The following is a 24,573-nucleotide window of genomic DNA, read 5'->3' as shown; positions in this document are numbered from 1 at the left end:
AAAAGGTCAGGCTAGAGCACCTAGAACAATTAAGAGGTAAGTATAGACTTGTGATGAACAATGAAAGATTACTGGTCCCTGGAGAAGCAGCAGCCACTGGAGTTAAGTCTTCAGGAACAGAGAGGGAGATGAAGGGTGGGTAAGTGCTTCTCTTGGTGGGGGACAAGGTATTAGCAACATGACTTCAGCAGCGACACAGGGAATTAGGATCAACTTTCTAATGCAGACTTCTGAAGGACGTTGTAAAACTTTCATTCTTGTTTTATGCCCTCAAAACCAATATTGATCTGATACAGTTTTAGTCAAACTCCTAAAAGTTCTACCCAGATATAAAAATCCATTGTCAAGTTGCTGCTAAGATCTCATATGGGTGATAACACTATAAAATGTTTCACCATTCATATATTTGAAAAGAACTCTCACCCACGTGCAAGAGTTTTGAAAGTTGCTGGACAATAGCATTAGCCTCAACATTCTTATGGGAATTTTATTCTCAACTCAAAAAAAAAAAAACAAAAAACAAAAAACCAAAACTTATTCTCTCACCTTACTGAAAGTCAAGACTCATAGGAGAGAGGCAATCTGAGCATGTTAGAACATGAGGTGAGGGTAGATGAAATAATTTAGCTTACTTATATTCTCAGGCCTGTCTTGGGAACTGCAATTTATAGCTAAGTAAAGACTGCTTTAAAGAGTGGGAGGAGTAGGGTAAGATGGCTAATGGGGCGTGTGGAAAAAGGTCTTCCTGAATTCATCACTCTTCCCCCTGAGCAGGCTCTCTGGTGAGCACCCAGAGGGAGAGTATGGCAGTAGTCTTTCTCTCATGTGGACTTCCCGGTGTTTGGTGAGGAAAGAGCCTTTACTGAAATGTTTGCCACACTGGGCACATGTGTAAGGCTTCTCTCCAGCATGGATTCTCCGGTGTTCTCGGAATCTTGTGCAGTTATTGAAGCTCTTCTCACAATCCCCACATTTGTAGGGATTCTCTCCAGCATGGACTCTGCGGTGGGCACTGAAGTGAGAACTGTTGGTGAAGCTCTTCCCACACTCTCCACACTGATAGGGCTTCTCTCCAGTGTGCGTTCTCTGATGGATGATAAGACTCGAGCTCTGACTGAAGCTTTTCCCACACTCCCCGCATCTGTACGGCTTCTCTCCAGTGTGGATTCTCTGGTGGGCTCCAAAATTTGAGGAGTCATTAAAGCTTTTCCCACAGTCAAGACATTTGAAAGGCCTTTCCCCCGTGTGGATTCTTTGGTGTCTGATTAGGCTCCTGCTTCTACCAAAGCACTTCCCACAGACACCACACTTATGAGGGTTTTCCTTCTGGTGGGTCATCCTGCACAGAAGACGAGCACTCCTTCCAAAATTTTCTCCATATTTGAGAAGTCTGTATGGTCTCCTTCCCACAAAAGGCCTCTGATGCACAGTAGCCTTCCCTATATCTCTAGGTTGAGACATCAGTTTTCCCTGTCTAATTCCTTGAAGGTTTTCCCATTGTCTTCCTGAGATGTATTCCCTTTTACAGTATCTACTGGGGTTGGTATTTAAAACAAATCTTTTAGACTTTTCTATTAATGCTCCGTGGGGATCTTTGTTCTTAAATATTACCTGTGTTGGATCCTCCTTAATACTACTTCCAGTTTCAAAATCTGGAAAAGGAAAAGACAGTAAAATTTCACAAAACTCCAACATTAACAAAAATAATTTAATAATTAATCATGCCTACAATGGTTATGATCCTCTAATGTTTATGGCTACACACTGTGACTTACTGATACACCATGCTTTAGCCTCTTTCAGTTCTATAAAAAGGTCAATGACATTTGCTACCATGTTGGTTCTCAGAACTGTTTTGAACTGAATTGCTATTCAAGGTACCATTCCTCATCTTATCTTTATTAACTCAGCAACAACTTGGTTTATCTCTCTGAAGTTGTAAACCATTCTATTTTCCTTCTTTCACATCTACACTAAAATATTACACTATACCTTATTTGAATATTTTCTAATGGACAACTCCAAATTCTTCAAGATATTTCTAATTCTTCAATAGCTAGTCAGGTTCTAGCCTAGGGTACTCTTTTCCCCATATGATCTTGTAGCTGGTTTTTCTGGTTACCTCATGGACCACAATAATACAAATACTTCTTTATAATACTTCCAAAGCTAAATTTTCATTACACCCCATTCACTATAAAGTACATCTTAGATTCCACTTCTCTGTGGATTTTATGGGAAGCATGACATAGTGAAGAGCCAGAAGCTTTGTAATGACATAGTTTGGTTCTAGCAACATCCTGGTCTCTAGTTAACTGTGTTTTTGTTATTAACTTTTAATTATGGGAAATTCACACACACAAAAGAATGAACAGTGTAATGTGTATAAAGAACTCCCATGAACTATTTACTTACTTTAGCAATGATTTATTATTTATGGCTAATCCAGTGTCATCTCTATTCCCATACATTTCCAGGTCTCTATCCAGACACTTTGATGCAAATTATAAAATACATATTATTGTCTTTCATAAATATTTCACAAGCTGACTATCTTGGGCTAAATCAATCTAGTTTTGATCCCCCAAATCTTTGTGATTAAGTATATACGATAACATCTTGTTCTTAATTGTAGGTATCAACTGACTTCCCTTCCACATATTCAAGTGAAATTGCTGGTTAGAGGACTAGCTTTGGCATGGGTGAGGAAGAGAAGACAGTCAACAGTCAGTTCATTAACTTATATAAAAAGCTACAGTAATGCTACTTTTGATTAGTACTCTTTTTGAGGTTTTATTATTGGATTCAATATTGTTCTAGGATTTAGAGAAGTTATAACCTATTAGTTGACTCAGACAGTAACTGGTAATTTGATTACATTCTGAAAGTCATCTAAAAATAATATTCACCGGTATTCTTTTCACAGTTATTAAAAAGGAAGTTGGAACTTGGGATATGACGCAGTAGTTAAGGACATGGGTTGCTTTTCCAGATGAATAGGGTTTATGGCTCACAACTATCTGTAACTCTAGTTCCAGGGGTCTGACACCCTCTTTCAGCTTCTGTGGTTACCAGGCATGTACATGTGGTATATGAGGGAAAAAAACCCCAAAATAAAAATAAATAAATAACATTTAAAGAAAGAAGTTATATTGGACTTACTTATTCTTGTTTGAGACAGAGTTTCTCAACCCTGGCATTGGGTGTTGTGGAACTCATTCTGTAGACTAGATTGGTCTCAAACTCAAGAAATCTGCCTGTTTTAGCCTCCAGAGTACTGGTATTAAAAGTGTGTGCCAACAAACCTGGCTTGATTTACTCTTTATGATTTCTCATATAAATATCACCAGACAGCATATGTACAAAGTCCTTGCTCTGCTGTAACTGGCTGGACATTAGCTCTTCTTAATGAGCTTCTACAACTAATTCAGGTATTGTGATTGTGTAGTTCATTTAAAAATGTAATGTATATAGGTTGTTAATGGACAGTCATCTATAATAGTCAAGTTTGTAGTCATGTTAGGTTTTCTAGATGTACATAGATATATTTTTTATAGACATTCTTCATATCTTTCAAAGACTACAGAATAGGACATTTAATGTTTTAATAACTTAGGACTTTTCATGACAATGAGACCCTCTGCTAGTGGCAGCACCAATCTACTTCAAGAAAAAGATGGGCATCGAAGAGGCTCCTTATGGAGTTTGATAGCCATTTGGGGAAGAAACTGCTCTTGCCTGGACTGTTACATAAACTGGACACAGAGAACCCTCAGAGAGAGAACTGCTGAACTTGCCTAAATGTGAGATGATCTTTCGGGGTTCCTGATTCATGAAAGAGTTTGCCAGACATTCTGCAGGACACAGCAGATAGTGACTGAACTGCCTTTGAAATTTCCTGCTTCATGGAAATGCCTGCTGTAAACTATGGGCCTGAAGGCCGAAGATGAATGCCCCAGCAGTACAAAAGAACTTTGGGTGACTGTCCAGGCAGCGAGATGTCTCTGTCACTTCTAGACTTTTGGAAGTTTCTTACTTCTTGTTTACTTAGGTATTATATCCTTCTGGAGTCTTTGATGGAGTTGAAGAACGGTTAGTTATAGTTATAGTTTTCCTTTGTTATGGTAAAAGATAAAATAGATATAAATATTGTATCTGTAATTCTTACTTGATAACTGTTTTGTTATATGTAATTTTGCTATGTTAAAGTTAAAGCCTTCTTTTTTTTTTGTTTAAACAGAAAAAGGGGAAATGATGTGGAAGTGTCATATATCAATCTGTTGATTTCATTGGTTAATTAATAAAGAAACTGCTTGGCCTGATAGGTTAGAACATAGTTGGGTGGAGTAAACAGAACAGAATGCTGGGAAGAGAGGAAGTTAGGCAGACGCCATGCTGCTCCTCTCCAGGGCAGATGTGATGAAGCTCTGACCCAAGATGGACGTAGGCTAGAATCTTCCTGGTAAGTCACCACCTCATGGTACTACACACATTAATAGAAATGGGCCAAGCAGTGTTTAAATGAATACAATTTGTGAGTTGTTATTTTGGGGGCTAAGCTAGCTGTGCGGGAGCTGTGCGGGACGAAAAGCAGGCCCGCCGCTCCTTCTACATCAAAGTGTTTGGTGCCAGAAGATAAAGTGTGGGAGCTGAAAGAATTTGGATACACAGATGTGTAGAGTATAATATGTTCAAGGTGTGGGTGGTTCGGGAGAGATCATGAACCGTGACTTAGATATGAGAAAGCTTACGGAGCATGTAGAACACAGCAAGAAGTTTTGTTTCAGGAAAGCATAGAGAGAGAAAATACTAGCACATATGCCTTGAATGATAGGATGAGCTCAGATTAAAGATGGCTCAATCAAAACATGGGTGAGAAGCAGGGCAGGATGGCGCATGCCTGCAATCCCAGAAATCAAGAATTAGGGGCAAGAGGATCATAAGTTCCAGACCAGTTTAGGCTACAGTTGGGACCTTTCTCTCTCTCTTGGGATTTCCCCCCTTAAAAAGTATGGTTAAAATTAGGGTTTGAGACTTTTATAGTCTAGGCAAGAAACAGAAAGATGGAATAGAATAATGGCTATCTATGACAATGAAAGCAGGGGTACACAGAATTGACAGTCTACTTAGCTAGTAATGTCATCTGCCTGGATGTAAATGCTGAGTGAGGAGGCCGGAAAATGAGCTTTAAAACTTGTGGGGTTTTACTACATTTAATGCTTGATCTGGCAGTTAGATGCCAGTGAGGACAGCCAATGGGCAAGAGCAGGCTGCTGAGCTCAGGACCAGGACAAAGCTTCTCATCTTGTCCCTGCCCATCCTTTTCCTCATGCACACTACACAGCAGTGAAATGCTTCGGATTTGAGCTTACTGACCTTCCTCCTTCAAATTTTTTTTTTATTTTTTAAGGGTAGAATCTCACATTCTTCTTTAAAGTATTTCTAGAAACAAAACACTGCCTGACCACCAAGACAGAAACTAATGCTAAAGTCCCCAAACCTGAGTCAACAGAATATAAGTAGCGTGGAAGGGAAGGACCACAAGAACAGGACCCACTTTACTCAGTTCTACTTCCCGTTTCTCTAACAGCAAACGGCATCCAAATATCTGAGTGAATCAACACGCACGAGCCATGTGCCAGGTGTACTGGTTTTTCAAGAAGTCACATTTTCTCCCCACTTTGACCCAAAGCCCCGATGACCCTTACCTGTTAGGCTTTGAGGTAAGTCTGTAGGTTCTTGGAACTCTGGCTCTTCTATAATTTCCTCCTCACTCATTCTCTCACTACTAGAATCTTCTAACACTGCTTCCTGGGAGGTCTCTTCAGGTTCCCAGATTGTAGGATCCTGGGGTTCAACCTCAATGTGTCCTCTTTCTTGCCTTGAGAGTGGTGGGATTTCTTCTGAGGTGTTGGTGGAAAGGGCAGATGTTCGGCAGTTAACGAGGGCATCCATCTCCTTGTAAAATGCACAGGACTCCAGTACATGGCCATTCTTTACTTTTCGGTAACTCTTTTGAAGGCTTTTGAACTTGGTCCGGCATTGTTCTGGTGTCCGGAGAAAGCCACACTCTCGAAGCTGTTCAGCCACAACTCCATATAATTTGCTCTTCCGGTGACAGGCTTGAAGTGCTTCATAAAACCGAGTCTCACGAAGGATATCAAGAAAAGTTTTAGTTTCTTCATAGCCCCAGTGCACACCTGCCATTCAAGGACAAAGTTTAAAGATATAAAGAGACTGGAGCTTCTCTATTACACACACTATAAATGATAGAAAAGCCCTATTCTGGGAGAAAAACTGTGAAACACCATCTTTTGGACATGATAGTGTACTCACGAACTCACAGCAGGTATGGCTACAGAAACTCTACACAGCCAGCCAAAACTCTAGCATAGGGTTGTGTGTGTGTATGCATGTGTGTGTGTCTGTGTAGCACTTGACAACTTCTGGAGGAAGAACTATTCTTTTTTGAGTGTTCCCACTGGTATGTTACCCATGCTTCATGGGATGGCCCCATACCCACATACGCATGGGGAACACCTACTGGATTTAGTGTGTTCATAAATAAATGATGGGTAGTTAAGAAATACATGAAGTTTGGATGGTGAGTTGGGGGAGGGTTGGAAGGAAATGGAGGTGGATATGATTATATTTCATTGCATACATGTATAAACTTCTCAAGGACAAAGAAAATTATAATTAAAGTCTTACGATAGCAACAGGAAATATGGAATATACAGAAACAAACTTTGTAAAACACAGTAAAGTCTATGTTTAAAAAATCTGTAATTCTTTATTCAAAGATTAACTAGAAAAAGTGAGATGCCGTGTTTCTAGTTACAAAGACTCAAGTTGCACAGATATTGATTTCAAATGAATAGGCAAATCCCAAAAGCAGCAGTTTAATTGGAAGAGGAAGTGGTCTTCCACACTGCCATTGCTATGGAGACTAACTGAAGCACTTAGCCACCTAGAGTGTCTTTTCCATGTAGTTCATTCAGAACACTGGATTATAACCCCAAAAGAACAGCCTGAAATCTCCTACTAATTCTTTTACTAGTTTTCCTTGAGAATTAGAGTCATGTCCAAGTAGTTCTAAGTCTGATAACTCATCTAATCTTCTAATTCGAGACAGAGTATAATCTGTATGGCACAGACAGCAAAATACAACTTTTCTTAGTAGTTTGTTAAACATGCTTTTTGTTTTGGAAAAAGTAGTTGCTAGCCTCAATATTTACTGGATACTTCCAGTTCCATCAATAAACTCCTACACTTGAGACCATACCCAAGAGCCTTATCCTCCTGTTTTCAGATTTGTAAACACCTGTGTAGGCATGACGATCCTTCCATTTGTCAGCAGATCTGCTTATTTTAGGCACACATCCTCATGAACACACTTCTGGCTTTCCTAACCTGATTTAGTTTTCCATTTTATTGATGAACTTATCACCTTTATTACAATGAACTAGGAAAGACATCAGTAATAAGAATGATGCATTTTAGCCTTTTAAGAGTACCTTTACCTGTTATGTCCTGCTGAACACCAGTAACAACCCTGTGAGTTCTTACTCATATATTCCACAGGGGAAAACTGAAACCCAGTATTGTTACATGATGCAGCTACTGTCAAGAGTTATTAACTGGTTGTTTAATTCTGTGTGTTTTGGTCTCCAAATATTCAACAGTAGGTTCGTATGGTGCATCTTTCCTTTTCTTTCTTTGTTTTATTTCTGAACAAGATCTCACAGTGTAGTTCAAGTTGGTCTCAAACTCACAATCCTGCCAGGTCCTGAGTGCTGGGATTATAGGTTAGCAGCAGCAGGCCTAATCTTCTTTTACTTTAATACCTGTCTTCTATAGACGGTTCATCTCCTATGATGAGGGGTGTGTGGTTTTTTTTTTTTTGGTAATGTGTTAATCTTGGTTCAGTGAATTTGTAATTAGTGATATATTTACATTTATTTCTATCAGAATGAGAATAGCTCCCATAGACTCCCACAGAGAATTCCTGGATCCCAGTTGATGGAACTAAGCCAGATTAGTCTCGGAACAGGGTACTGATGTGATAGGTCTGACCGTGTAGTTTTTTGAAGAAATGTGGAAAACTTTGGACTAGGGAAGTGGCTGAATGCTATAAGTGAGGTTTAATGGGCTATCCTAGAAAGAACATGGAAGACAGTGGTGTGTTGACAGCTATGTATACCATGGAGGCTTGTATACTCAGGAGGTTTTAGAGGGGAACAATTATTAGCTAGAGACCATTGAGCTAGAAACCATCATTATATTTTTGCAAAGAATGTGGCTGCTTTTTGCCCTTGTCTTAAGAATCTGTGTAAGGCTAACTGAAAAGTTTTGGAGTATGTATTGGCAGAGATTTTGGGGTAGCCTAATACTTACTGTATCATGTGATTACTAGTAATCACTTTTATGTGGGTCTATGATGAAAAGGAGCAAGCAGAGCAAAAAAGAAATACAAACTGTACAATCTGAGGAGAAGAAAAGCAACAGGAAATTTAATGCTGGAGCCAAGTCTTGCGTTCTAAGACATGAGAACTTTAAAGACAGGCCTGATGTGAAATGGAATAAAGAATAGTGTCCTCAGGACAACACCCCATTCAGCTAAGCTTCCAGCCTTAGCTGGAAATGCCAAGGATTTTTCTGCTTCTGAAACAAAGGAAAGCTTATGAACAAATGAAAGCAATAAATCAAAACTTATGCAAATGTAATTTAAGGAGGTCCAGATTCCACCCCAAACTTGCAGTAGTATTTGGCAACTTCAGCCACAGGATTCTATCTTTTGAGTCATGAAAGATATAGTAGTAAAGGAGCTGTGAATCTTCCTCCCCAGTTAAGGAAAGCCATTAGGGACAGACATATGGCAGGGGAGTCCTTGTATGTAGGTGCAGAAAAGTCACTTTGTGAAGCTGTGAAAGTGAAGACTGGATTGTGTTAGAGACCCCAGGATGTTGGAGGTACCAAAGTCATGAGATGTCTGCCAGGGAGAGCTGCATATAGGGAATGATACCAGCTCAAAAAAAGAGAAGTGTTTCCAGTTAGCAAAGCTGGAAGGGAAAAGTCATCAAAGGCTTTTAGCATTGGACACAGAACTACAAGACTAGGGGTTTGCCCTGCTGGGTTTTGGTCTTGCGTTGGTCCAGTATTTCCTCACTATGCTCCCATTCCTCCTTTAAGAATGGTAATATATATATTCTGTGGTATTCTATGTTGGAAGTATGTAACATGCTTTTTTTTTTTTTGCAGTTGGTTCCAATTAAGAGACTGCCTTGACTCTCAGAAGAGACTCTGGACTTTTAAATACTTTTGAGACTGAAAGATTATGGGGACTAAATGCATTTTATTATATGGCAACAAGCCTATGGGGGCCAGGAAGTAGGATATGGCAGTTTGAATAAGAATGTCCCCATGGTTAGTGGAACTGTTTGGGAAGGGTTAGGAGGTATAGCTTTGTTGGGGGAAAGCTTTGAGATTCCAGAAGTTCACACCTTTCCCGTTTAGAGTTCTCTCTCTGTCTCTGTCTCTCCCTCCTTTTCTACTTGCTGATAAAAATGTAAGCTCACAGCTACTACTCCAGCACCAAGACTGCTTGCCTGCTGCCATGTTCCCTGCCATGCTGGTCATGGACTCTAATCCTCTGGAACTGTGAGCCCCAACAAACTCTTTAGATTAACAGAAAAGTAACCAAGACATATGCTTCTGTATTTATTTATTTAGAGAAGGGGCTTTGCTATATGGTTCAGGCTGGCTTCAAACTCTTGCTGTTTCTGTTTCCCATGTTCTGGGGTTATAGCTGGTGTACCACCAGGCCTGGCTCTTCCTATTACTTTTATGTGACTCATTGTTTTGTGTTCTGTTTACTCTTCTTTCTTGCCTTTTAAATTGGACAGAATAAAGTTTGTATTTCATTTCCTCTTCTCCTTTACACTGTTTGTAACTAGCCATACTGTGTGGACTAATAAGATATCCTTCATCTATTACAAACTAACACAACTGGTTATACTAATCCTCAAATAATATTAGACACTTGAACTCTTTAGCTCCACTTACCTTCCTTCCACAGGAAGGTATAATAAATATGATTTATGATATCCCTTCCATAGGAAGGTATATAATAAATATGATTTATGATATGTGTATATATGAAAGTCTGCATCTGTGTGTCTGGTGCCCAGAGGCCAGAAGAGGGTGTTGGATTCACTGGAACTGGAGCTACAAATGGTTATGAGCTACCATGTGAATGCTGGAAACTGGACGTGGATCCTCTGTAAGAGAAGCCTGTGCTCTTAGCCACTGAGTCATCTCTATACCCTGACCACCGAATATTTAAATGCATGCTTAGCTCTAACTTGAATAAGAGCTTGCAGGCTTCTCAGAGTTGTTACTCAGGCTGTGGTAGGGACAGCAACAAACACCTAAGTGCCCTTTTAGTTGTGGGGCAATATCATAGTGAAAGCAGCATCGAGTGCGATAACCCTCCCCAGGATTAGTCTAATCTACTACTTTCTCCACAGGAAACACTTCTATCTTCACACCAAAAAAAAAAAAAAAAAAAAAAAAAAAAAAAACAGCATAATTCTTACCACTTAGGTTTTGAAACAAGACAGGGGCAGAACGAATTTCAGACTTGCGTATAAACTCAATGCCCACTTCATCACCATCAGAGTCTTCAGCACCTTCTTCCTCCTCCTCCACCAAACTGACCTGTTCTTTAGCACCAATGCCAATGCTCTTTAGTCTGGGGAGAGAGATCACGGCCTTTGTCTTATCAGTAGATGAAGTATGGGCTGTAGGGTTTAACAAGGCATCCATGTCCTCAAAGAAGGCACAGGGTTCTAGCATGTGGCCATTTCTCACTTTTCGATAACTTTTCTGAAGACTTTTGAACTTGGTCCGGCACTGCTCTGGTGTTCGAAGGAAGCCACATTCTCGCAACCATTCAGCCACAGCACCATATACCTGGCTATTTCGGGGACAAGCCTGGAGTGTTTCATAAAAGCGAGATTCCTTGAGAATTGCAAGAAAAGTCTTGGTTTCCTCATAGCTCCAGTGTACACCTGCAATTTTTTCATCTTCTAAACCCCATTGTTGCTGTTCTCGCCACACTTTCCCTGAATTCCTTGCCGGGACTTGAACCGCATGCACTGATTTCTCTTTGATGTAGTTGCTTGTCAGAACATTATTCTTCTTATTTGAGGAATGTAGACCTACAGTCCATGGTTCCTTTCTCTGTTCCAACTGGGCTATCTTGTTAGATGTAGACACAGTGCCTCCTACAGTAAGAGAAACATGTTTCACAGTAGGCACAGATGTCATTATTACACACCCCAATCTCCTGTTGAAACATCTCCTGGACTCTTTGTTTACAGCTCAGCATTCCTCAGCCAGGACCATGCACACTGTAGTTATTTACATGATGTCTTTAAGCACAGAAATTTAGAAATGCTATCTTACTATCATGTATATACTGCTTTTATCTAGTTAATTCTTTCAGGAATACTCTCAACAGTAAGACATATTTCTCTAGTTTTGACTCTTTCTTTTGGATGACACTATATCACACTGTAGATTAGGCTAGCCTGAAACTCACTGATGGCTTCAAATTCATAACAATCCTTCTGCCTCAGTCTCCCGAGTGCTAGGGTGTAGTCCCAGAGTCACCACAGCTAACTTAGTATTTGTTCATTTTACTTATATATGTGCCCCAACACACACACACACACACACACACACACACACACACGCACGCACACACCCATGCATGCATGCACACAATACACAACTGGGGCTATTAGTGAAGTAAAGAATCTGTATTAAGCTATATTAATCACAAAGTCTGGTATTGCCATAAAACAAAGAAAGTAAACTTGAATAGACAGCCCTGAAATAAATCCATCCACATATGGTCAACTAATCTTTGATAAGGGAAGAGGAAAGTATGTTCAATGAATGGTGCTAAGAAAACGGAGTATCTACATGTACAAGAGTGAAACTGGACTACCATCTTATACTACTTGCAAGAGTTAACTTGAAATGTATTAAATGCTTGTGGGGCTGGAGAGGATGCTCAGTTGGTAAAGTGTTTGCTATATAATCATAAGGACCTGAGTCTGATCCCCAGCATCCATGAAAAAGGCAGGCTTGTTGATATGTGCTTGCAATCCCAGCAGAAGGATCTCCAGGATATAAGCTCTCAGCTACTGCTCCAGCACGATGAACACCAACCCAGAGGGTTAGAGTCCATGACCATCATTGCAAGGAACATGGCAACAGGCAAGTGAGAGACCATGCCTCAAAAAGTATGGAGGAAGACAACAGAAGAAGATACCAGACATTGGCCACTGGCCTTTATATGTACACAAATACCCTGTACTCCCCCACATGCATGTATATACATGAGACCTAAACATAGGACCTGCAACCATAAAAGTCCTAGAAGAAAGAAAGCATAGGGAAAAAGGTAATTGACCCTAGTCTTGGAAATTTTTTTTTTTTGCTGTAACAATGAAAGAGGCAATAAAAGCTTTAGCATAGCAAGAAAAATAACCAACAAAGTAAAGAAACAGCCTGCAGTCTAGGGAATATACTTATAACCATATATGTTGTAAAAGGTTGAAATTTAAAATGTACAAGGAACCATATAATTCATAGAAAAACAGCTAATAAAAACGGGCAAAGAATCTGATGTGCAAATGACCAACAAGTGCATGAGAAGGCACTCAACATCATTAATTAACAGAAAAGAGCAAATCAAAATCATAATGAGTATGACTTCACATCTGTTAGAATAGTTAGCATCAAGAAGATAAGATAGTAAGTGCTGGCAAGGATGTATAGAAAATGAACCCTATGTACTGTTGGTGGGAATGTATATTCATCCAGCCATTGTGGAAAACAGTATGGATGGAACTTGAAAAATGAACTTGAAAAATTACTTGGGACTACTGTCATGCACCCCAGCTCTCTCACTTCTGTATATATTTGTAAAGGAAGCCAAATTACAGCTGAGGCACCAGCACTCTGGAATTCACTGGAACATAATTTACAAACATAAGGAAAATTATGGCATAAACAAAAAATTTTTATCAATGGATGAATAAAGAATATTTGAAAATGGCTCAGTGGTTAAGAGCATTGGCTACTCTTCCAGAGGACCTGCATTTGATTCTTAGCACCTATAAGGTAGCTCACAACTGCCTATAATTACAGTTCCAGGGTATCTGATGCTCTCTTCTATCTTCCCTGAGTGAGCACTAGACACACAGGTGATGCATAGGCATACATGAAGGCAAAATACTCATACACACAAAATAAAAGTAATAATAAAGGATATGTGAAAATCTATAAAATGGAAAAAAGAAAAGAGAACTATAGAAAGAATGAGTTCTATATCTAAAATTTTTAGATATCCTGGACTCAGCGTGTATGACATCATGTGAAATAAGCCAGATAGTGAAAGACAATTATCATACTATCTGAGCTTTAAGTAGAATCTTAAAAAAAACTCAATATATATAGGAATACAACAGTGGTTTCTACTGGTTTCTGCACAGTTTGGGGTAGGTAATACAGGCACATATAAAGAACGAATTGTAGCTATATACAGGATACATTCTGGGATCTAGTGATGCCCATAGCTTACAATAGTGTACTTCAGATTTGTCACTAGCTGAGAGTAGATTTTAAGTATCCTTCCTGTTAACTATGTGAGGTATGGTGTGTTAATTGAGGTCATCACTGCATAATGTATATAAAATAATAAAATTTCACATCTTAATTTTACAAAGTTTTATTTGCCAATTATACAATAAATGTTTGGAAAAATTTGGCAGAAGAAACAAATATTCAAACAAAAACTTTGGTGTAGATATATCAAATAAACAATGAAACCATTTTGCTTAAAGAGATTAAGAGGAGGGAAGATAAACCTTATAATTTAGCTTCAGGGTCTGAGTCATATCAAACGCCTTTCTCTATACCAAAGAAACTACAATCTACTTTCTTTTTCTTGAAGTGGAAAAATAATCAATGAATTCACCCCCCCCCCCGAAAAGCCCTGACTGTCCTGGAGTTTGTTCTGTAGACCAGGCTGACATCGAACTCACAGAGATCCACCTGCCTCTGCCTCTCAAGTGCTATGATTAAAGGTGTGTGCCACCATCACATGACTGAGAGTTCACTTTTAATTGGTACAGATATAGGTTTAGTGAGCACTGAAAATAAATAAATAATTTCATTAACTAAAAAACTCTGTTGATGGAAAGAGGGCCTGCTTTTTGTCCTGGTTGCCTGGCTAGCTTACACCGCAATAATCACACAGAAATTATATTAATTAAATTACTGCCTGGCCCATTATCTTTAGCCTCTTATTGGCTAACTCTCACATCTTGATTTAACCCATTTCTATTAATCTGTGTGTCACCACGAGGTCATGGCTTACCGGGGAAGATTCAGCCTGTCTGACCTGGCAGCTCCATGGCAGCTCTCTGACTCTGCTTTCTTCCTCCCAGAATTCAGTTCTGTCTTCTCTGCCTACCTAAGTTCTGCTCTATCAGGCCAAGCAGTTTCTTTATTGATTTACCAATGAAAGCAACACACAAACAGAAGGACCTCCTACACCAAAACTCCAAACAAGCCCATCCCATCAATGTAATAAAAACAGTAAGAACATGAAACAAACTGTACCTGCTGCTCTAAGTCCTGAGAAGAGCAAGTGTCTCCAATGGAATCTCAGTCACACTGCTGACTCACTGCTTGTTTCACTTTTTGGTGGGGGGAAAGTTTCCTTTCATTTTTTTTTTCGAGACAGGATTTGTATAGCCCTGGCTGTCCCAGAACTAGCTCTGTAGACCAGGCTGGCCTCCAACTCACAGAGATCTGCTTGCGTCTGCCTTCTGAGTATTGGGATTAAAGGTGTGCACCACCACCACCAGGCTGGAGGGCAAGTTTTTTTAACCTCACTGTATCCTGAGGAATAACACCATCTGTTCAAAGACTAGTGCACAGTTTTCCACACAGTATCCAGTATGTATGCAATGGACTTTAGCTTTCTTCTTCACATAGCACACACAGAAAGTTTGCAGGATTTTCCTAGAGAAGCCCATCAAATCACACCCTTTCTGAGAAGCACTGGGGATGGAGACTTGTTCTTTACTTCTTATGTGAGAGAAGTAGAAGAGGAGGCACATGGGCTCAAGCACTCCGAAGTTCTAGGAAGGCGAGGCAGTGAATGGGCGGCTAGAGCAGGACCATGGCAGTTGAGCCTTTGGCATGGTTCTGGTCAAGTACCGCCATGTAGGAGGTGGGCGGGCTGTTTCTAAAGCCTCATTTCTAAGAAAAAATGTAAATTTTTCTACACTAACTTTAACTAAAATATCATGCAGACCAAAATATCTACAGACCATATTTAGTACATAACGAATTAATCTACAATCTACAACAAAAGATTGGGGCAGGTGTCTCTGGGCCTGGGTTGTTTCATATGAAATTGTATAATAAAGGAGATAGGCTGAACTGGAATTCTCAAAGTATAGTCCCTCTTCACTAATGGCATATTTTATGAGTGACTCAAAGCAGACAATAGGGTGCCTGATAATTTTTGAGGACCACCTTGTTAATTTTGTGATACATATCATTTTTTTAGAAAGGGTTTCTCTGTGTAGCCCTGGCTGTCCTGGAACTCTCTTTAGACCAGGATGGCCCCGAACTCACAGAGATCTGCCTGCCTCTGCCTCCTGAGTGCTGGGGTTAAAGGTCTGTTCCATCACTGCCTGGCAATGCTGTGATATTTTATACTAGTAATTTTTTAAAAATTTGTTTTTTTAACAAAAGATAATTATTGATTTGCCTTTATCCATTTATTTATCCATTGTTTATTTTATAATCTCAGTACTTATATTTTTTATTATTTTATGACTCAATTAATTAATGTATGTGTGTATGTGAGTGTCTGTGAACCACAGTATGGATATGGAAGTTAGAGGACACTTTCTGGAAGTTGGTTCTCTTTTTCTACCATGTGGGCTTTGGGATGGAACTCCCATTGCTTATCTTAGCAACAAATACCTTTACTCACTGAGTTATCTCATTGGTCCTAATTTCTGAACTTCAACGATTATATTTAGTATTGTCTAGTAGAACTTTCTGTGATGATGAGTGTAATATTAATTGTGCCATCCTATATTGCAACTGAATATCTTAAATATGACTACAAAGGAATTTAGTTGCACCGAATTTTAATTAATGCAATAAACTTAACACTTGTTTAAATTTTTTTAAAAGACTCATTTTTTAAATCTTATGTGTGTGTGCACATGCTATGTATGCATACCATATATGTGTAGTGCCTTCTTAGAACTGGAGTTACATATGGCTGTGAGCTACCATGTAGGTGCTAGGTAACAAACACATCTGAAGAGCAGCAAGTGCTTTTAACTGGTAGGCCATCTCTCCAGCCACAAACTGAAAATTGAAACGTATGTATGGCTAGCGTTACTCACCAGGTGGTACAGAATTATAGTGTTTATAATGTATGCTCTATATACATTGGTTATAAAATTGGTATCAGTACACATCTGCATGAACAACCTGTGTGTATGTGTGTGTGTGTGTGTCTGAGCATAACCCCAGGTGTTGTTCTTCAGGTACAGTCCAACCCTGTATATGTATGCGCAGGAGCACTTGTGTGTATATATGTGTAGAGGTCAGAGGCAAACCTCAGGTGGCATTCCTTAAGTACTGTCATTTTCTTTTCTTTTTTTTTGAGACAGGGTCTCACTGTGCAGCTCTGGCTGGCCTGTAACTTAACTCAGAGATCTGGCTGCTTTTGCCTCTGAGAGCTGGGTTTTAGAAACTATGCCATTTCTATCAGGTTTCTAGCCATAAATAAAGGACATTGAGCCTATAATTCATGTTCCTAGAGAAGCTAAATAAGGTGAATCCAAAGACAAACACATAGGCATCCTCAGGAATATTAACCTTCATCAGGCGATGAAAGGAGACAGAGACAGAGACCCACACGGGAGCACCGGACAGAAATCTCAAGGTCCAAATCAGGAGCAGAAGGAGACGGAGCACGAGCAAGGAACTCAGGACCACGAGGGGTGCACCCACACACTAAGACAATGGGGATGTTCTATTGGGATCTCACCAAGGCCAGCTGGCCTAGGTCTGAAAAAGCATGGGATAAATCCAGACTAGCTGAACATAGCGGACAATGAGGAATACTGAGAACTCAAGAACAATTGCAGTGGGTTTTTGATCCTACTGCACGTACTGGCTTTGTGGGAGCCTAGGCAGTTTGAATGCTCACCTTAGGAGACCTGGATAGAGGTGGGCAGTCCTTGGGCTTCCCACAGGTCAGGGAACCCTGATTGCTCTTCGAGCAGATGAGGGGGGGGGGGACTTGATCGGGGGAGGGGGAGGGAAATGGGAAGCGGTTGTGGGGACGAGGCAGAAATTCTTAATAAATAAATAAATTAAAATAAAAAAAAAAAAAAAAAAAAAAGAAACTATGCCATTTCACCTGGCTTTCTATTTTATATTTTTAGAGAAGTTCTCTCACTGACTTGTAACTAACCTAGTAGGCTAGGTTAGCTTGCCAACAAATCCTAGGAATCCACTTGTGTCTGCCTCACTTCCAGGACCAGGATTATATGAATGTACTACTACATTTAGTTCTCTCTCTCTCCCTCTCTCTCTCACAAGGGTACTGAGGATTGAATTCAGGTTCTTAAGCAAGCACTTTACCAACTGAGCAATCCCCCTAGCTTGTTCACCTTTTTCATATTTTAGGGGATCAAGTATACCACTGTCGGGCTGGGTAGGCTACACTGACTGGTTAGTGAGCTCTTGGGATCTGCTTGTCTCTGCCTCCCCATCATGGGTTTACAAGTACATTCTACCACCGCTCACTTTTTCAAATGTGGACTTTAAGGGCCAAATTTGTGTCTTCATGCTTCCAAGCACTTTCCTGACTGAGATGCCCCCCCCCATTCTGGTTGTGATATTACTCATTAGTCTTTGCCATTTGAATTAAAACTCACACATGAACGAATACTATTTCTCTCTCCTGTGAAGTAGATGGAGACAGTCCTCTGAAAACTTGCCTGGAGAGTGACACTACAGTGGTCATGTAAGCCTTCACACTTGTCTACTTAAATAATTCACCAAGGTTACTAGATTTAAATCACTTTTTATTCAATATTTAAGATTTCGATCCACCCGTTAGGCAGCTCTACATTAGCTGTCGAGGTCATTATTGTTAAATAAAAACAAACTGTAGTAATACCTGGTGACTTCACAGACCTTTAGGCTGATGAATGTAAGTTTGTATTTCCTGTACTATAAATATGGTATTCATATACAACTCCTGTTAAGTGTTGTAACTACTATTATAATGTTCTTTTTGGAAAGAATACATGAATAAGGAAAGGGAAGAGATAAGTAACTACAGCAGACAATCCGTGGAGATTCTTTAAGCCAGTGTTTTTCAACTTTCCTAGTGTTGTGACCCTTTAATATAGTTTCTCATGTTGTGGTGACCCCCAACCATAAAATTATTTTTGTTGCTATTTTGTAACTGTAATTTTTCTACTGTTATGAGTCATAGTGCAAATACCTAGAGACAAAAGTTTGCCAAAGGGGCCATGACCCACAGGTTGAGACCTACTGCTTTAAGTACTAACATTTACAACTATTTATCACCAGTAGGAATTAAAATATAAGAATGCTTACCCAGGGAAACCATGCTCCCTGCACTTTCCTTCCTGATTTCGTGGTGGAGATCCCTGTGAGTGGGACTCTGATGTACACTCTTTCTGTAGGACAAGCTTCTCATTGTGTGGACATCTTTCACTGGTTCCTGTAACAACACTAACACCAGTGACTACCAAGACAACTGCAAAGGCTTTAAATTAGGAACAGCCACGGATGAAGCAGAGGAGGGCCCTAAAGAACTGAGTAGAGGAAACGTGTGTCATGTGTCGAGGTAAGTGGAAGATATGGTAAATAATGAGGATGCGATAATGTAAGAGAGCTGGTCCAGCAGAGTTCATTACTGAGAAGACTGAGTCTAACCTCTTCTGGAAAAGAAATGAAGGGAGAAATCTCTTTGGAAGAAGTGTAAACAATGCAGGCTAGTAAAAGCATGGGAAATAACTGTGACTGAATTCCCTAGAAGGAAGGCCAGGGAGGAGGACAATTACAATTAACCTGGGAGTAAATTACCTGGGTTGTCACCTCCTGATCTACAGTGTTCCATTCATCACTAGGGACAGGAACCCAGAGAGAAGAGTGAGCTAGAAAAAGAGAAGAAACAATTATGGTATACAGTAGTCTGAATTGTGGTGCTTTAATTCATGCTGCTTCTCCTTTTAATAAACGAGAGCACAGCTGGGCAGTGGTGGCACACACCTTTAATTCCAGCACTTGGGAGGCAGAGGCAGGTGGATCTCCATGAGTTTGAGACCAGCCTGGTTTACAAAATGAGTTCCAGGACAGTCTGTTACACAAAAAAACACTAACAGAGAAACACTGTCTCCAAACAAAAAAAGAAAGGAAGGAAGGAAGGAAGGAAGAAAAGAAAAGAAAGAAAGAAAGAAAGGAGAGCATATCAAAATCTACAATAGGAATGGATGATTTTTTCAATGAGTTTAGAGCAATGCCCAAATCTACCTTATCCTAATGCTGGGCTCACAGCTTCAATGCTTCTGGAGCAAGCAGGTAATACAGTGCACGAGGAGAAGGCTGGGACTGGGGAACTGGAGAGAACATGCTCCACTGAAGAGCACAGCCTATGCTTGGCTCTTGATGGTGCTTCAGCATGAGACTGTGACATTTGAAGACTCAGCATTTCTGATGTTTCCAATAGAAGCCAGATGTGCTGGCTCATTTTTATCTAAACCTGACAAGCTAGAGTCATTTGGGAAGAGGGAACCTGCATATTGAGAAAATGCTGTCTGCCCCCACTGGCCTGTGACAAGCCCATGGGGTGTTTTCTTGATTGATTACTGATCTGGAGGGTTCAGCCCATTGTGGATAGTGTTACCCCTGGGCAGGTGGGTATAGATGGTATAAGAAAGTAGGCTGAGCAAGCCTGTAAGCAGCACCCTCCATAGCCTTTGCATCAGCTCCTGCCTCCAGGTTTCTGTCCTGTTTGAGTTCCTGTCCTGACTTCCTTTGATGTGGAAGTGGAAGTGAAATAAAGCCTTTCCTCCCTGAGTTGCTTCTGTCATGGTGTTTTATCACAGTAACAGAAACCCTAAATAGGACACCAGAAACCTGGGACTTTTGTGAGATATCACATTTTTAGAACAAAGAGCAAAAACAAAAACTCCAAATCCTAAACAAAAATTCTTTGTAGGTAAAATATACAAGTCCTATTTGATGTACAAGTTACCGGTTTGTCATTCCTAGCATAAACTAATAGTTTAAGAATTGAGAATTTAGTTCTCAGCTAAGTCCTGCCAACACAGCAAACTGTACAGCAATGGGTATAACGAGCTCTTAAATAACTTCTCAGTGCAGGAGAAAAGAGAACTTTTTATACAGCAATCTCAATGGTCTATCTCCTTCTTTGAGCTCACCTTCAAGAGTAATTTACATGTGAGCAGAGCTCAGAAGCTTGCTACGCCTTTCTATAGAAGTAAAAAAATCACTTAAAATTATGTGTATTTGTGTGTGTGTGTGTGTTTCTGTCTGTCTGTCTGTCTGCATGTGGGTGCCATGGTCTGTATGTGGAGGTTGGGGAAAAAAACTTTCAGGAATTGGTTCTCTCTTTCCACCATAGGGATTGAATTCAGGTCATCAGGCTTGGCAGGAAGTGTTTTTATCCGCCAAGTCATCTTACCAGTCCCCAAATAATTTTCTTGGAAACATCATGGTCTTTGAAAAGTTTATGGCTGAAATCGCATTCCTTCATAGTTAATTATCTTTCTGAGATATCCAGCCCTCAAATTTCTGTCCTCCTTCCTCAGTCTTCAACAGACTTTTTTTTTTTTATCCTTTTGAAATTATCACTATGGATGGCCATGTCCAGAAACATTATGAATAGGTATTTGTTATCACACCAAGTTTCTCACTTAAAGTTACTGGAGCCACCTAACTCACATGATAAAGGGAGCTCTGATACAAAGAAATACGGAGTAATTCAGAGTCCACTAATATTTGCAGCACATTCTTTTATATAGGATTGGCTACAGCAGAGAGCCACTGTGAATCTTTTCTTTCAGTGAAAGCTGTTTTGACTCATAGCTGAAGTTTAAAAATATTTTTTTCCATTATGGGAGAAAATAAATTAGCATTTATTGAACATTATTATGCATGCACTGGCTATTTTTCATGGCCCATTAACAACCTTGCTATTTTTCTTTTACAGATGAGAGGATAGAAAGTTTGAAAAAGAACCTAAGTCCACAAAAACAAAACATAGGAGAGCTGGGTTATGAACTCAGGTCTGCTTGCCTCTTTCAGCCCAAGATCACAGTGTGGGGAGAAACAAGAAATAAATGAAGTCTTTAGACAGGCTCTTTCCAGATCTCTCTGCTAGCCTATGAAGTGAAGTGAAGTGAAGACACATTTTGGGAGATGGAAAGGTAACTGGGCTGGGGAGACAGCTCTCTCCCTTCTATCTGACTTCTTGTATCCATATGGACACCAGTTAGGTGTGGTATCCCTTGTTTAGGAAATCTTACCATTTCTCCCTCTCATGCAGCATTCTGAGATGCTTTATCTTGTGAGTGAAGTTTTGGAATAAAATATCTTGTTTCCATTTCTCAACAGTTTTTCAAGTTGCTTGTGGTCAGCTGAGAGCACATACACACGTGGCATGACTAAAGTGAATTGAGCGGAGGATTTTAAAACAACTGACCAGACTCAAAGCTGCCCTGGGCAATCTAAGTTTCCCTAATTTCCACCTTTATGATCCTAATTTACTTTGGTAAGCACATATTCCTGACTCATTTATTTATTTATTTATTTATTTATTTATTTATTTATTAAAGATTTCTGTCTCTTCCCCGCCACCGCCTCCCATTTCCCTCCCCCTCCCGCAATCAAGTTCCCCTCCCTCGTCAGCCCAAAGAGCAATCAGGGTTCCCTGCCCTGTGGGAAGTCCAAGGATCCCCCACCTCCTTCCAGGTCTAGTAAGGTGAGCATCCAAACTGCCTAGGCTTCCACAAAGCCAGTACGTGCAGTAGGATCAATTGAGACAGGGTTTCTCAGTAGCTTTTGGTTCCTGTCCTGGAACTAGCTCTTGTAGACCAGGCTGGCCTCGAACTCACAGAGATCCGCCTGCCTCTGCCTCCCAAGTGCTGGGATTAAAGGAGTGCAACACCACCACCTGGCTTCCTGACTCTTTAAACAGATGAAAAATTTCTTTACAAGTATTCAATTTATTTTTCAAATGGATATCAAAGGTACTTATACTGAGCAAGCCATAGTCTTTGGGATACTATGTAGGGATACACGGTCTCTGATCTGGGTGTACTCTGAATTCTTCTTACCATTTTTGGGTAAAGGCCTATACTCTCTTTGTTGGCTCAGCTGTTCCTGGTATCCTGAGTGGAGGCTTCCAGCTTCTTCCTGAGGAACAACCCTGTGCTGGGTCTCCAGTTGCTCTGGCTCAAAGTCAGCTACTTCCCACACAGTTCCAGGTGGGGCTTGCTTCTCTGAGGGTAGGGGGCCACTGACCTGCAAAGTAAAGTCAACGTCATAATGGACGCAGAGGAAAAGACCTGCAAACCAGGGCATTAAAGGACAGTAGAACTGAGAAGGAATGATGTCTCTGCGGACTGAAATGGACTCATAGGAGTTCAGGAACAGGAGAGCACTTTTTAATTGCATTTATTTTTGTGCACGTGGGGTGGGGTGGGGTGGTGGTCATTACTACAAAGACCCTGTATCTATCAAGTGCACACAAACTAATCTGAACACTAGTTAACTGAAAACTTATAAAACGAACTCCTAAACACATCCCGTGCAAGGTGAAACCACAAACCTGGCAAACACTGCAGGATTTCATGAGTTGACAAAAGGGAGTTGAATATGACTATACCAGCATGCAAGGATGCTGAAAAATGACGGTCTGGCAGTTAAACTGGATGAATGCCAAGGACCATGGCACTAAGTGCACTTCACAAGACAATGGCTGGAAGAGTAAAGGATTAAAAAAGATTCTCAGGTACCCATGACATCTCCCCCTCCCACCAAACACAAACCCTGTGATGCATTAACTATTTAATACTGTCTAGATAGTTTTGGTGGAAAGATTTTCCCATCCCCTTCATTCAAAATCCTCTCTCACCTTCTTTCTCAGTCTTCTGGTCTCTTTCTCCAAATGCGCTACCAGGGCCACGGCCTCCTCTCCACTTTCTGGGCACTGCTTCTGTGCCCAAGCCTGAATCTTCTCCGGGAGAATGGTGAGAAACTGTTCAATTACCAGCTGCTCGAGGATCTGCTCCTTGGACCGCATTTCTGGCTTCAACCACCGGCAGCAGAGTTCCCAGAGTTTACTGAAAGCTTCGTGGGGTCCCGTCACGTCCTCGTAGGAGAACTGCCGGAAGCATTTACGAAAGGACTCACATTCGGTGCTGCCCGATCTCGCCAGAATGGGCTCTGATGCCCACGCCGAGTCCTTTTCCACTTGCATTATGATGCACTCCTCAACTTCCACGTCGACCTGAGAGTCCAGGACTGTAGCCATGATCCAACCAGGACCAACAGGTCTAGCTCCAAGGAAGGGCCCAGAGAAGCTGCCGAGTGTCCCCCTACTTAAATGCCCTTGGAAATACAGTTCGGGAGGGAGATAAAAGATAGCGCGTCAGCCGGAACAAGGAACTCCAGGGCTGATTAATCAAATTTTTATTAGAATCTTGAAAAGGTGAATGTGCACCCACCCCAAAAGTCTGCAAACCCGCCCTCTTCTCCAATCAAGAGGTGCCCCCTCCCGTGAGGTTCGTTCTCTAGGGGCCAAGGTCGGGACGAGAACCGGACGCTGGGCTGGGAGGGAACACAGGGACTGAGGACTGGCTGGGCTGAGGCGGCGAGCGGGAGGGGGTGTGTCCGCGAGGCACCGGGAGGCGCGGCCGGCCCAGGGCTCTTGGTTCGGGTCCAGGCCGCCGCAGGTGTTCAGCCGGGGCAGGAGTGTCCGAGGCCGGGACAGGGCTCTTGGCGGATCCCAGCAGCGCCCGCGGCACTCCGGACTCCTCCACACGAGGCTGCCGAGGGCCTCGGCCAGGGTTGGGGGTGGGGAGGAGAAGCAGCGGGACGAGGCGAGGCCTCGCGGGGCGAAGAGCTGGCGCGCAGCCTCGTCAGCTCGCCCAGCGGGGAGCGCGGGGGGCGCTGGGAGGCGCGGGGCCACGCATGCGCCGCTCGCGACGGGGGGGGGGGGCGGGGGTCCGCGTGAGGCTTCCTGCGAGGGGGAGGCTGCGTGGAGGAGTCTCGCGAGAGCGCGCGGCACCGTGACTGGCCACCGAGAGACTTTAGGGGTGAGGGTGCGAGGGATGAGCTCGGGGCGGAGGGACACGTTGAGGTCGGAACCCGTTTCTCCAGAGGCCGTGC

At 41.4% G+C, this 24,573-nt stretch overlaps 1 protein-coding gene across 1 annotated transcript; it reads right to left on the bottom strand.

Moving 5' to 3' along the window:
* Nucleotides 1-387: 387 nt before the first annotated feature.
* Zkscan2 (zinc finger with KRAB and SCAN domains 2) lies at nt 388-24,319 on the bottom strand. Its single transcript, XM_041666870.1, has 7 exons — nt 23,318-24,319; nt 22,518-22,704; nt 19,243-19,313; nt 18,751-18,877; nt 10,599-11,288; nt 5,709-6,200; nt 388-1,652 (listed from the first exon to the last, which is right to left on the bottom strand). Exons 1-7 carry the CDS (start codon nt 23,714-23,716, stop codon nt 718-720), a joined length of 2,901 nt encoding a protein of 966 aa, XP_041522804.1. The 5' UTR covers nt 23,717-24,319; the 3' UTR covers nt 388-717.
* Between the last annotated feature and the right edge of the window lie 254 nt (nt 24,320-24,573).

Source organism: Microtus oregoni, unplaced genomic scaffold, assembly GCF_018167655.1.
Source record: "Microtus oregoni isolate MIOR12 unplaced genomic scaffold, Mior012 000016F_ref0000370, whole genome shotgun sequence".
Classification (NCBI taxonomy): Eukaryota; Metazoa; Chordata; class Mammalia; order Rodentia; family Cricetidae; genus Microtus; species Microtus oregoni.
The sequence above is the reverse complement of the archived record's forward strand: the minus strand, read 5'-3'. Positions and strand labels throughout refer to the sequence as shown.